At 37.4% G+C, this 15,213-nt stretch overlaps 1 protein-coding gene across 2 annotated transcripts in view; it reads left to right on the forward strand.

Annotated features, from left to right (window-relative positions):
• Positions 1-15,213, forward strand: part of ACSS3 (acyl-CoA synthetase short chain family member 3) — a 75,231-nt gene that overhangs the window by 36,372 nt on the left and 23,646 nt on the right. For both annotated transcript variants that reach the window (XR_005953054.1, XM_041409732.1), the window contains exons 10-11: positions 8,651-8,746; positions 11,721-11,784. Coding sequence is in view for 1 of the 2 variants with exons in the window: in XM_041409732.1 (XP_041265666.1) it covers positions 8,651-8,746; positions 11,721-11,784 (160 nt within the window). In the remaining variant the exon portion in view is untranslated. The remainder of the gene's footprint in view (positions 1-8,650; positions 8,747-11,720; positions 11,785-15,213) is intronic.

Raw genomic sequence — 15,213 nt, forward strand, 5'->3', positions numbered from 1 at the left:
TTGGACTGTGTATCATTAGTAGCAGTATGTCATCATTCCTTCCATGTCATCTTAGGACAGCCTATTCAAACAGGTTTTTGGTTGCCCTTATTGAAGGAGAGAGAGGAAAAGGGTTTTTTAGTGGCCAGGGGCATTGCCAAGGCAAAGACTGACCTTTCAGTTCTGTGTGGTTTTCTCATCCTTGGACATCAAAGAATGTATGTCTGGATTACATACGTACTCTCTAGGGTGTTTTTGGTACTTACGTACTCTCTAGGGTGTTTTTGGTTTGAATGAATCATTGCAGCTTCATATTCAGTGCTGTTCACTGTCTCACATTTCACAAAGTGTCTTTCCGCCAAAAATGTTTTTCATTTGAGGGTTGTTTCAAATGTGTATTTCACATGGCTTTCAGTTGTCCAGTGCATTTTGGGAAATGTACCCAGATGCTGGGCCTGGAGTGTTGTGGGTTGAAAAAAAAAAAAAAAGGTTTTTTTTTAAATTTTATTTATGGAATTTATTGCAATTTGAACATGGTTTAGTCAGTAAATGTACTATGTCCTTCTAGTGAAAGAAAAAAAAAACAAACCATGCATCTCTGTACCTCACATTACTGTGAAGGTTCTCTTTTCCTCATGGCTATACTCTGTTTTTTCCCCACTGGTCAACTCCTCCTCTGTGTCGATACAAATTCATTATTAGCTGTGCCACTGCTAGTCTGCCTCATTTGTGCTGACATTTTCTAATTTAGAATTGATAAAAAGTGTGTGTTAAGCTTTTCTGTTCCCATTTGACTTCAGTTTCTCAGTGCTTATTAATCTTAATCTTTTTGATTGTCTTTCCACATGCAGTCAGGGACAGAATTAATATGAATGAAGTATAAATGTTTTCCTCCTTAAAATTTAATTGATATTGTTTAGATGATTGAAAATAAAAGAACTGTAAAGCAGTCTTAAGTTATGACGATGAGCCATGGGCAATATTTAGTGTGCACTGAATATTTGGGTTCCATTTAGGCAAATGAAGAAGACGAGAGGACACGTTTAGGAATGGATATGTTAAAATAGAATAGTGCAGTCTCATCTCTCTGAAGGAGATGAGCTGTGACAGTGCCTCCAGTTTGTATGAGTGTGAAGATGTTACAGCTTGTTGATCTCTTTCTGTCACATGGCAGCTGCTTTTTTCTGTTGTTCAAAGTGAGGGTAGAAAGAGAGTGCATCTAAGATATTAGATCCTGATAAAGATACTTGAAATTAATTTGCACAGTAGTAATTTTACTGTCTTTTCCATCTTGCAGTATTACTATGCATGCAATGTATTAAGATTCCTCAAAGCAATTGACCAGTAAACAGTTACCACTGAAATGTGTAATTACTTTTTAAATTTTTCATTTATCTCTTAGTATTTCATCATATATCAGTTATGATGTCACAGAAAATAATTTGAAATTTATTTTGTCTGAAAATATAATTCGATGCATTGCCTGACTTAATGCATTTTTAAACATGTCATCTTACATCTTCCAAATACAACCAAAAAGATTTCTGTTCTCTAGTCTTGGCTGTCACTTTGCTATAGGCAATTTATAAGATGTACGTTATAAGAGCATATATAATATTTGGAGGGAAAGGACCCTGGTGTACTTACAAAATGAATACATAACTTTTAGTGCTTTATTACTGGCTTGACAGTTAGTGATAACCAGTTATATTCTGCTTTGGTTTTAATGTTTGTCGTGGCCTACAAACCCTTAACTAAGCTAGTTGAACCTTCCTTGCAGTTATATTTTATATATTTATTTTGGAGATTTCATTTAAATGTGCTTTGAAATCTTCAGATACCTTGTGTATTTGTATAATACCAACTCCCACAGTTTGTAAGTATATTCTGTGATTGGATAATTGTGAAAGTGAGCCTTGGATGAATTTTAATGGATTTGGGCATTGATTTTGTTTTCAAATAAGTGAATTGAATACAGGAATAGAACTGTTATAGAAGTATTTGGCCTTCACAAGTGTAATATGTATTCATGGTAATAGATGCATTATGACTCCAAATGCCTTAAAGCATTTAGAAAATGTAAAAAAAAATTGCTGGCTTCTCTTCTGACCTTCAATTCTAAGAAAAAGCATGGAAATGCATGCACTTTCAGAAAACACATTACTTTATAAACAAAATGGATTTGTTTATATTTATTTTATAAACAAAATGTTTTGAGAAATGGAACTTCAGATTTTCACAACTTTTAGCTTATTTTGTCACTTTTTTTCTTATAAATCCATGAATCTTAGTCATACTTTAAAAAAATATTGCTTCATTTTCTATTTATATCTCTTTTCCATGTTTTTTGAGTGAAGTTTCTACTTTACAGTTTCTACTTTGCAGTTTCTGAGTAGAGAAGTTAGGCAGTTAAGAAGAGCTTTTTTAAGGTTCTGTGTACAATTTAACCAAGTGAGAAAGGTTGAATTTAATTTTATTTGGGTGTGAAGAATAGGTGAAAAACACTGTTGTTGAGGTTTTTTTTTTTTCTATGTTAGAGGTTTTATGTTCTGTTTTATAAAGTGCTAGTGGGATGAAAAAACATTTTGAAGCCACTTTAGGGTAACAAATTCTTCTGATCTTCTGCCAAATGAATGTAACCTAAATTGTAAGCAGCCTGATGGACAAGGTCATGCTTTAGATGTGAAAGTCTCTCTAAGACTTTCATGCTCTAATGTTATTTAACTGAAATTCTTTCCAGTTGTTTACAGTTAGAGACTTAGAAGCTTGCTTGGCTTTTAGCGATAAAGGACTGATGGAAACTGACTTCTTTGCTCTGCACAGTTGTGTGCTGAAGGATGAAGGGAATGAGATCTGTGTGAATACTTGATGATATCTGGCCCCTGAATCTTCAGGACACTGCCAGTGCATACTATTTCTGCAATATGTTAGATTCAGTTTTATTTTGAGGAAGCAGCATGGTATACTGTGATACAGATTTTGAGTCCTGTAATTCATCTGGTACTGTGGTTTTCTGTTCCAGAATGCCCAATAGTTGTTGCCTTACTAGAATGCATTTTGCTGTAACTTTATTGAATTCTTCATTCACCCCTTCTGGCATAATGAAAATGACCACTGTGTGGAGGGAGCATATGGAAGGAGTCTCTTCAGAGGTACATTCTTGTGGTGTGAGTGGATTTGTAATGAGTTGCTGCCTAAGCTTTCCTGCTTCATAGACTCTCCTTTCCATTTTCTCAGTGCAGTCTGCTGCTGTAGTAATTCCTTTCATTCCCCACAAAAAAAGTGACAGCCTTGCCAAAAGAAACAGCATCACAACAGCATAGCCACAGTGAGAATTTTGTGTATTATATTTATTGCATTCATTAATATGTTAATGTATGACAGTTGCTCCTTTTTCTTCTTTCCTTCTCCTGCTACATAACAACTTCCCATCTCTTTTGTATGCTTTTAGTGTCTCTCCATTGCATTCTAGGAAATTGAAAGCAGACAGTTTTATATTACCAACTTAGCACAGCCCAAGCTCAAATATTCGTGCCAAAATGCAATGTGTTTTGCCTGAGTATTTCCTACCAAAAAAGCTAATATTTCAGCAGCATGGCAGTCTACTATGTTGAGGAATATGAGACACAGTCTAGAAATTATAATGTATCAGGAATGTAAGTGGCACAGAGTAAGTAAGTGAAAGATTTTCATCTTGAAAGTCCTGAGTTATTTCAAAACTGTTTATTTTGATTGAACTTGACTGTTGACTGTGAATGAGAAAGAGAGTTTTGAGCACAAAACCTACTAGCTGTTGCTTTGCATAATTTGACAGACCACAGCTTCTGCAAATTAGTCACATGTGTACGTGGAAGCTTTCTGATTAATAAAGTCACAGACTACCCTAGCTACTCATAGGAGAGTGCACTTTTTGCTTCTGGATCAGCAGCACCTTCTTTGGCATAAGAATTGTTTGCCAAGGTGCAAATGCAAAAATGTTCATGTGTCATACTACTCATTAGCTGTCCAATTTATACTGGATATTTCAATAATATTGAAATAGCGTTATAATAGTATCACTCACCTACTGGTAGAGTGGGACAAAACAAAGAAGGTCACATCTGTGATTACTGAGGACTATTTTTTTACATTACCCTTATCCTGAAAAGAAGAAGCATAAGGAGGGAGTTGGGGCACTTGAACAGCCTTGATTTTAAGGCCATGTCTCAGTAACTCTGTCTTTTCTGTCTCAATGAAGTGCTTTTCATTATTCTCAGAGGTACGTCATATTATTTTCATTATAACTCAGAGGAGATGTTGAATACCTTTACCAGACTAGTTGTGAAACATTGTTCTCCCAGTATAAAACATTGCTCTTCTAAATAGCTGTTTGATTGTCACATCTTAAGGTGATATGCAGAAAGAAAATTGGTTTTATGATCTGGTTGTCCCTGAAAAGCCTTCTACAGCTGGAGGACGACTTGGTAGCTTACTGAGTGGACACTTAATGTGCAGATATTTGCAAAAGAGACTGTAAGACAGGCCTACTGTTCTGTTCCTTGCATTAAAAATATGGAAGTTCCAAAAGTTTTCAGCATTGAAAATCTGTCTAGGTGCTGTGCATTAATTTCAGACAGTCTTCAGCTGTAAACATATGAGTGTCAGGTAAGGGATGTCAGTTCCTATGTGCAGAAACCTGATGTAAGGGATAGGTGGAATACAATGTACACTTGACAAGTGATATCCTTCTTCAGACTGTTACTGTTTCAACTTTTCAGACCTGAATCTTCTAACCTGCGCATAGATCCTGAATTGAATTGTAAAGAAACCAACCTTAATTGAAACCAGAGATTCATAAGCAACTTTATTTATTGGAAATCTATAATAAAGGGCCACACAGTATTTGTATTACACATAATTGTTAAGGAAAATATCTCTTTTAAATAACACTTAAAATCTTGTGTTCTTCTGGGCAGTGATTCTTTTCAGGAGGATTTGAATTGAATTCCCCTTTCAACTCAGACTGTTTTCTTGGTGGTAGAAAAAACTGTCCTAGAAAGAGGCTGTTTTTTCCTAATAAGTTTGGGAAATTGATATTTCAGTCCAGCATCCTCTTTGAAAGATAAATCTTGATTTCCCAAGAAATGTACAGCACAAAGCTTCATGCTGTCCTTTGACAGTACTCCTTTGTGATTCTATTTTGAAAGGGAATCTTCAGCATTCAGGAATGGTTAATCTAACCTAAAGAGCGGATGCATTTGGGATTCCCTCTCTGAATTTTTATCTGATCCAAGTATCAAAAACCTCGTATTTTTTTCCATGTATATAAAAAGTCTTATTGCCCTGTGGGAAGTGAATGTGTGGCTTAGAGATTAGAGCACTGGATAAATATGAAAATTATATATGCATTGATAATTGAAAAGACAATAGAAGAAAGATCAACAGTTTAAAAAACCTTTTCACAAAGTTTTAGAATTTGTGATTCTCCAGAATAAATGGACTTTCATTCAGGCTTAGTCACTGTTGTCCAAAAGGCGGGTAAACAACCAGACAAGTTAGTACAATGAAGCTTCCTTTCAGGTTTCTGTTGATTTCATTAGCAGTGTACTAGGGAGTCAGGCAAACCCAAACTAATTTTCAGTAATTCTTCCACTCCCTTTAGGGTCTTTGGATTCAGACTCTTGATGAGAAATGCTTGTCAATTTCCAGTCCACACCAATGTTAGTGGTATACATAAGGCTAACAGTGGTACTGTGTTCCCTGTCTCTCAGTAGCAAGCCTAATTCCTGTGTTTTGCTGATAGGAGACTGTTGTTCTTGTGTCGCTGTCAAGGCAGTCACGACACAAAGTAGAGACCACAAGCAGTCTCAGATGGCAACCCTTTATTATTGAACATGGCTGACTTTTTATACACTTTCTAATCATTTATGCTTCTTCTTCCTTAACTGTTGGCTACAATAAATCAATGTAACACCATTGATAAAAAGTTACAGTGACTTCAACTAACTTTTTAAAAATACTTCGTCTAGCTACCTTATCTTTCTTCAATTCCTTTCTTCTCTCCATCTCCTTATTTACAGCCTTGGAGAGAGCTCCTTATCAGTTTCTTCTTGCTTCTTCTCGCTCCTTTAGCTAACAAGCCCACTGTTAGCCCTTTCCACATTCTTGCCTGATCTGCTGCAGTATTTTTTGTAGCTCTTGCTGTGCAGTATGTAAAGCAGCATGTACACCGTGCTTCCACTTCTTCTCCTAACACAGTCAAAAAGGAAACTCTCCATTCTACTGTCTTTTCCAATTCACTGTTCCTTCTGTTCCAAGTAAAAGAGGAAAATTCTTCATTATAAATACTGTGCAGAAAATAAAGCTCCAAAACTGTTGAATACATTTTGTTTTTCTACAACTTCTCAGTGTGATCACTGATGGGGTATGGTAGATCATTTTGATATTGTGTCACCACTGTAACTGTAGCCTGGGTGTTCTGTGTGTTAGAAGAAAAGATTCCCCCACCACTGTACAGGGAATGTGCATGAAGTAGAGGATGAAATGGGGAAGGTTAGGAAACAACAAAGCAAACTTTTTAGCCTGTCTTTATTAGTGCGGAGGGTTGATAATTTTTATTCTGTGCCCCACAGTTGTATTTAGGCTCTAGTTCAGCTGTGCTGTAAATGCTAAGCTTTCAGCTACTTACTAACACCTATGGTAAAAGCACTACAAGAGTCTGTAAGTTTGTTTTTGTGTTTTTCTTCTATAAGCACTTGAATAGTCACATAACTTCGGAAGTGGAAGATGAATACTATGGAGGTTGAAAAAATTCACAGCAAAAATTACTTTAATTTCCTGGTGCAAACGTACTGGAAATAGGTTTGAACATACTGATTAGATATACATATACATCTACAGCTGGAGACAAACCTGCTTTGTTTGCTATGTGGCATGGACTATGAATTCCAGGCCAAGTGACCTGAAACATCATCAGAATGATATAGTCATGCTTTTAAAGTAAAGTCTCATCCTGTGTTCCTGCTAATATCTAAAACCACCTACGGTTTGTTTTCTGTGGCTCAGAGTTAGAGCAGCATTTCAAAGTAATTTCTGTAGGTTGTTTCCTTTGAGGGGAAGAGTGAAGAGCAACTGGGATTTTTTCAGGCTTAGACTCTCTTTTATATGACTTGATAGTATTTATTCTTCTTCTATGATAACAACTCTGGTAGTGTAAAAATGTTGTGTGAAAAGAGAGGAAGGTGGGAAGGGAAGGATTTCTAGCTGCTTAACTGTGGGGATGATTAGGAAGGTGTCAGCATTACTGGAAAGCATTGATGACAACTTTCTGACACAAGCAGTGGAGGATCCCATTAGGAGTGGTGCGCTCCTCAGCCTTATGCTAACAAACAGGTAATGAATGCCTTGTTGAAGGTGTGAAGGTTGAGGGCAGCCTTGATGTAATGACTGTTGTGGAATTCAGTAGTGGGCAATAAGGAAACAGGACAGTAAGACTGTAATCATGGATTTCAGGAGATCTAACTTTAACCTCAAAAGGTCTTCTTGAAAAAATCCTGTGGGAACAGATCGTGCAGTGAAGAAGAGGGTTCCAAGGGAGCTGATTGATATTCAAGGATCACTTCCTCCACAGTCAAGAATGATGCATCCTGATGAGTGAGAAATCAGGCAAAGGGGAAAGAGATCTGTGTGGATGAATTAAGAACTGTCATTACTTAAGTGTGACCAGGAAACACACAGGAGATGGAAGCAGGATCAGGCCACTTAGAATTAATATAGAGAGGTAGGTTGTCAGAGTAAGGAGAAATGAGACAGGAAAGTTAAACAAAGACAAGTGCTGGGTTCTGCACCTGGGATGGGGCAACCCTCAGTCTACAGGCTGGGGAATAAGAGGCTGGAAAACTATGCCATGGGAAGAGATCTGGGGGTCCTGATCAATGGCAAGTTGAGCATGAGTCAGCAGTGCCCTGGCAGCCAGGAGGGCCACCCGAGTCCTGGGGGACATCAGGCACAGCATCACCAGCCAGGCAAGGGAGGGGATTGTCCTGCTCTGCTCTGCACTGGGGCAGTCTCCCCTCGAGTGCTGGGAACAGTTTTGGATGCCATAATATAAAAATGATTAAGCTATTGGAAAGGGTCCCAAAAAGGGCTACAAAGATGGTGAATGGCCTTGAGGGGAAGCCGTATGAGGAGCAGCTGAGGTCACTTGGTCTGTTCAGCCTGGAGGTGACTGAGGTGAGACATCACTGAGGCCTTCAATTTCCTCACGAGAGGAAGTGTAGGGGCAGGTACCAATCTCTTCTCTCTTGTGACCAGTGACAGAATTCAAGGGAATGGCATGAAGCTGAGCCAAGGGAGGTTTAGATTGGATATTAGAAGGCTTTTCACCCAGAGGGTGGTTGGGTACTGGAGCAGGCTCCCCAGGGCAGTGGTCACAGCACCAAGCATGACAGAGTTCAAGAAGTGTCTGGACAATGCTCTCAGGCACGTGGTGTGTTCTGTGCAGGACCAGGAGTTGGACTTCAGTGATATCTGGGAGTCCCTTTCTATGATTCTGTGAATTCTAAATCTTCCATTGTTTGTCTAGGAACTTAAAAAAAAATTGATGTGCTGAGCATCAAAAAACTTAGAACTGGTAAATACTGAATGGAACTAAACCCAGCTTTAACTGACAGGATGTGTGTTCTCTTAATAGAATCTGGTTCTGCAATTACGGCTTCCTGCATTGGTTTGGGGAACTCTACAACACCTCCACCCGGACAGGCGGGAAAACCGGTGCCAGGATATAATGGTAAGACTGTGCTAAAAATGTTACTAGGAAAGAGCATTGCTTATATTCCTGAGTAAGTGCTCCTTAATAGTCATATCTTGTAGTAAAAGAAAATTACAGTCTTACTAAGATATTTTCCTCCTTCCTGCTTTCTTGTGTGTTGTAGAATGTGATTGTGAATAAAAAATTCAGAGTAATCGTCAGGAAAATTGATCAACTACTTCTGCCTTTATTATATGAAAAGGCTAGCACATACTTTGACACATTATGTCTCTATGCTTCTACATGCACTACTGCACCTCTACACAACTTGAGAGGGTTGTTAAGCAAACTGTCTTTCAGTATCTGTGGAGCATTTTTATTTCTAGCCAGGAGAAATGGTAGGCTATGGACGAGCACAAAAAGAATGAGAACTCATCGTCAGGAAGGTATTTGCATGTACGGGTGCAGCTACAGGATTAAGAATGCAGAAGTATTTTAATACCTGGGAACCCTGATTTTAACACATTTTTAAAGAGTTACTTGAAATCTGAAAAATAATTACATTAAAGATCAAGTGGTCTTCAGAAAAAATTCTCACATCATTGGTCAAAAAGATCTAAGCTGTTATTTACCTTTATACATGTAAGTGGTGGTGAGCATTAAAAATCCTCAAATATTTTTAACAGCTCTTGGTTTTGACACTTAAAGTTATGGCATGAAGATGAGCAATAGCTTAAAAACAACATTGAAACAAAGCCATGAAGTTTCTCCAGAATTCTGATAAGTAGGAAAGGATGAAAGAATGTAATTGCATCACACATGTTATCACATGATAGTTGGGACTAGGAAGAAATATGAGTAACAAGAAGATAAAAATTTCTGATGAATATTTTGGAACATTGGGACTAGTGTAAGTAAAGATTTTCTTCAAAGAGAATGATGGAAATGTCTTTAGCAAACCATATAAAGGAAACAAAAAAATAAGCACTGAAATTCACTAAAGATTTATGGAATAATTTTACTTCTTTCAGTCTTTGACCAAATATGTCCTGTAATTCAGTTATTCACAAACTAGTGATTTTTTAAAAAATTACTCTATTTTGGCTGCTGTCTTGCTGTCATCCACTTCTCTTTGGTGTTGTTTTCCTGCTGTTACTATACTTATTAGAGGACATCCTTATGCCAGTTAGAAGATACTGTGGTTTTAGTTTATATATGCAACTCTAAATGGCTGGTAAAGATATGCTGCATTATAAAGGAAGTTGCAAGATCCACTTTTATTTTTTTTTAACATGTACAGATTCTTTCCTATTACATATTGCTAAAAAGAAAGTGATTTGTTGCTGATTTTTAGGGAGAGAGGGAATAAAAGTTGCAATATCAAAGTATAGTGGCACAAATTGCATTTAAAAGTGAGTCAAGATAAAATATTAATTTCTAGGTCTGTTGCCTTTAATCACACATTATACTGTGGTTTTCCCTTGATCTACTTGAACCTTAGCAGTAATTGCAGTGCATTTTCAGACTGAAGCAGGTCCCACATTTTGAAGAAACAAGTCAGTTCTTCAGTAATTCAGGAGTGAGCAACATATTATCTCACTTCTCCAAATTTTTCTGCATTGAAATATGTAGCTTGCAAGGAGAAGATTAAATACTGGGATTGGTGCCTTGATGAAACAGTTAGTGTTTAGATTAGATTAGATTTTAATCTAAACTGATTAGATTAGACTAGATTTTAATCTAAACTGATTAGATTTTACTTAGTGTTATAAAAATAGGAGAGAAAACACTGACAGCTACACCAGCGGGTCTGTGTAAAACTGGCCTTGTGTACTTGCTTGTGTCTGTGTGTGGAGCCATTGCTTCTAGCAGTCTCTTCTGTTACTTTAAAATTACCATCACCTTTGAAGGAGTAGCTTCAGCCAGAAGGAGTAAATTACAGATGGTGCTCTTTGAAGAGATAGGATATAATATTACTCATATATGTTTTAGCAGAGCTTTAGTCACAAATCTGTCATTTACTTTTCCCCATTTCCTCTGGAACTTTGTAATAGAGGATATAAGATTATTTGTAGAGATTTAGATACAGCTGAACATTGCTTTCATTGCTTGGGCAGGCTTCAAAAAGCTTGTAATTCTTATCAGCCCAGTCTGTAAGACTCTTACCTCCTTGTTTTTCTATGGTTTAGTGGCTTCACCTTATGTAATTTTGTTATCATAGGCCAAGGTGGTATCTGTCATTCCTTTCTTATGCCCACACCTTGAGAAGGAATGGATGGTTGTAGTAGCTTCATTTCCCAGATAACTACCCAAAAGAGGCTATTTCAGATGATTTCCTCAGAAATCTCAATATCAGGATATGATGCTTTCACTGAAAGTGGTGGACCCCTGTCATCCAGGGAAAAGGCTTCATTTGGGAAGTCTGGATTCTGTCCTGTATTTTGAGCATTACCCTGCTGTGCAACTTTGGGTACTTGGAGAGTTTCTTGGTCTCTTTATGCTAGACTACAATGAGCCTTGTTAGCTGAAGAACATTTTTCTGAGACTTCTGAAAGCCTTTGAAAACCAGATTTACTTATTTACTGCTAATAGCATTTCACGTGAACTGGGTCAGGCTTCAGTCATCTTGGTTGTTATTTCTTGCTCATGTCACCCACATATTTTTTATTTATATTTGTCATGTATCTTAATGGTTCTTTGCTGTGTAGAAGTTTAGATTTTCCAGTATGAAAGCTTCTTTTACTTTTTAGTTCTGTGTTTTTCCCTTTTCAGACTTCGTGCTATTTCTGCTTCCAAAGGACAAGTGTTATTTAAGACTTTTTTACTTAAGGCTGAATGTTAATAAAGTCATCAGATTATCCAGTTTGGCACTGACAAATTACTTAATTCTTTCTGTTGCTTGGCGTATTGACGTTCTGAAGTGTGACATAGGTTGATATCCATAAAGACATTTACCTTCTCCTAAAAATATACTACTAAACTTGAGTTTCCTTCCTATATTATTTTTTTACAGTCATGATTCTGGATGAAAATAAGAAACCAGTGAAGGCAAAGACTTTGGGAAATATTGTGGTAAAGTAAGAAAAATAAATATCATACAGTTAAAAGAAACTTCCTACATGGGTTGTTTGTCTTTTGACTAAAGTTAATAATTGAAGTAATGAGAATTGAAAAGCATGTCTGTCTATCTCTGATACTGATAGTGAACTCCCTGAATGTTTTATGTTCATTAATGTTGAAAAATTGCAGACAAAGTTGTGTGAATGAATGAGTTTTTCTTAGACTACAGCAAAGTTTACCATTTTCTAAATTATCAGTGTGTTGGCACAGAATGATGCCTTCCTCTTTTAATGTATGGGCAAAATACTGAATAACTCCCTTCATTATTTTATCTTTCCATTTAGTGAAATAGTACAGCAATACAGATTGGCATGCTTCAGCTTACAGGCATGATGCTGCCTCTTCTTTCATGCTCTCCTAATCCCAACTGATGCACCTTCTTAGAGGGAGACCATGTATTTTCAGTTCTCTGTAAAAAAAAAAAAAATAGCAAGATGTTCCTGTGTGTGCTTTGCATGAAAGAGTGTTCATTTCGACCAGTACTTGGACAAAATACATGCAGGAAAGGACTCAAGGAAAAAAAAAAGAAAAAACCCTGCTGTGCATCATGTAGGTGATTTTTAGTACCATTTACCAGACTCCTGACAGATCAGTTCCATAAACTCTAATATTCTTTTTGAAAGTACACCTTTCTAAGGCACATTTCCTTACATAAAAAAGCCTCTGTTTAGATCACCCTGTGAACATCAGTTACATTTATCTTTCCTGCTGCCTTCTCACTGTTGCCAGGATCTTTCCTTACTCCTGTAGCATTCTATGGGCTAGTGCTCTTTACAGCCCTTGCCAGCTCTGTATTCTGGATGTTTTACAGGCTTTCAGGCAAATGGCATTTACCTCAAACAGTTTTTTTTCCTTTGCGAGAGACACCTGCTTTGTGGTGAATGTGGTATCTGTACCCACCTTTTTTTCAGTCACAGAAAATAACTTCAGCCCTGAACACTTCTAAGTGTGAGCAAATACAAGTCCCAAAGGAAATGTATTCATCCATTTCTTCTGTGATAGATTTTTGGAGAGTTGTGGTAGCTCAGAGTCTTCACTGCTTGCTTAGACGAGCGAAAGGAAATGCGAATATTAGTATTAACATTCAGTGAACTGAAAATCTGTCAAAAGCTGAAGCATTGGGATGGATGAAGCATTCAACAATTCTGTTGAATTGTTAGCACAGTTAGCTGAGGGTTGCAGTTGGCTGGGGCACACGAGCTGGGGGTGAGAGACAGGAGATGCCGCGCCGGAGCTGCAGACGTGCAGCGCCAACAGTGTGGGTTGGCGGGCGCACTGCTTGTGTGGGAGGTGGAGGTGCCGAGGTGGGGAGGCTTTTCACTCAGCTGTACGACTAATCTTATGTAACTAGACCCTGTGGAGACTGAAGCAGTATCACATGAACTTACTGTACTGTGTGATGCAGATATGTTTTCAGGATGAAGTCTATACCCTGCCTCGTTCTCAGCATCTTCAGCTGAGCCACCAGGACACAGATGTATGGGTTTAACTACCCCGAGTCAGCGGACTCATATTTAGGTGTAGTGTTCTTGAGGCACATATAAGACTATGCATTCACTCCATTGTTGAGTATGTACATTCATACCAAGCACAAGTACTTAAAATCGCTCCAACCTTTGGTTTGAAACTTTGGTTCACAGTATCAGTAACCCAGCTCAGGGTGGAAAACTGTCTTTCAATGCTCTCACCTCTGTAGTGCCTGAAGCCATAATAAAACACGGGATTGTAATCAATTGAGGCAGAAAAGGTATTTTGTAAGAAAATTGATCCTAGCTGCTTAGATATTCAGATTAGTTATTCAACTAGGATAGAATAAATCCCCTTCCAGTACCTGCAGGAGTGGCACAGTTGGCTTAGGGTAGGTACTTAGCCTTATCTAGCAAAAGAGGAATGGAATGAACTCCATCTTTAGCAACTCTGCCAAACAAGACTAAGTAAAGACAGACTAACAGGTAACATTGGAATATGTGCACATACGTAGTTGAGTTTTACTATCTTTAAGTGCCTGTCAGAAGTGATATTGCCATATTGAAAGATTCTGTTTAGGGTTAATGTCTACCTCTTCTAGCCAGAATTTATCTTCCCTAATGTTGCTTCATTGTAGTTGTTTTCTCAAGGGATTACAAATGTGTTAATATATTGATTAGTTGTTGTTTCATTTGTTTTATCTTGCTCAGCATGACTTTTGCTGCAATCAAATGAATTGATAATGAAAAGAGGGAGGGTTTTTTGTTTGTCTTTGGTTTTTATTTGCAGCGTATCACTCAAGAAAGTGTAATCCCACAGGGATACTATTATTTTATCATGTCTGTGTTTATTGTATTGTTTGTTTTATTTTTTTATTAAAGCAAGGTTTCATGAAGTCCTCCTTCAAATAAGGCATTTCTCTCTTCAGCAGTCTTCTACATGTACAGACCCTTTAAAGTAGAGGAGATTACCCTTGTTACTAACAGTGTTGGTTTGTCAGCCCAGAGCATGTTCCCCTGCAGCTGGAGGAAAATGGGGGACTCAGGATAGTTCTGACTATTATTCTGTCATACAGCCTAGTAAAATATGAAAAAAAGCACAGGGATTTGCTTCACCTGTAGCATAAGTGAGTTGAGAAATATTCTTAAGTACTTCTTGTAGAGGAGAGTGGCCATGCAACGACAGCTGTGCAGAAGGGGTAAACTGCTGCTCTTGGTTGTTTTTATCCCAGACTAACTCCTGGTAAAGACTATTTCAGGCTGCTTGAGGCCTGCAGTTTTCCTAAGTACACTATTTAAAATATCTATGCTTACAGCAGAGCTTTAAATTTTAATTTCATCCTGCAGGAGTCAAATACTCTAGAAAGGTAGTTCTTACATCTAATTTCTCCAACTTGCTGCCCCAAGTATGTTCTTTTCTTTACTTTTCTGCCAACTGATATCTGTTCTGTTTGTTTGTTTTTTGTTTTTGTTTTTTTTTTTTCCAATATAACCATCATCTCTGCCCTTTGAATGAATTATTCTTGGGTAAAAACACTCATAGATACTAGTTTACCTGGACAATGCAATAATATTTCTGATTTCACAAGTCTTTCAGGATAAAATAAAGGGAAAATAAAGGTAACTGCAGATTATGAGGGTGGGCTTGTATGAATTGTATTTAAATTTATATGTATTTTTTTCTGAGCTAGAATTTTTGGACATGAAAGATTCTGAGAATTTATTCTGAAGTGAAAATTATAGCAGCAGTGACTTCCATTTCCATTAGCAAGACCAGTCTGGTTTAGTGACACACTTCTGTTTGCATTGCTGTGGCCTGCCTGTAATTAATGCACACTTGAAAATATATACTTGTATGTATATATGTAATTTTGATTAGCCATAAGAATTTTCTAGGTGATCTGTTGTTGTAAGGAACAT

The sequence above is a fragment of the Onychostruthus taczanowskii genome, unplaced genomic scaffold (genome assembly GCF_017590055.1).
Source record: "Onychostruthus taczanowskii isolate IOZ18803 unplaced genomic scaffold, ASM1759005v1 scaffold31, whole genome shotgun sequence".
Taxonomy (NCBI): Eukaryota; Metazoa; Chordata; class Aves; order Passeriformes; family Passeridae; genus Onychostruthus; species Onychostruthus taczanowskii.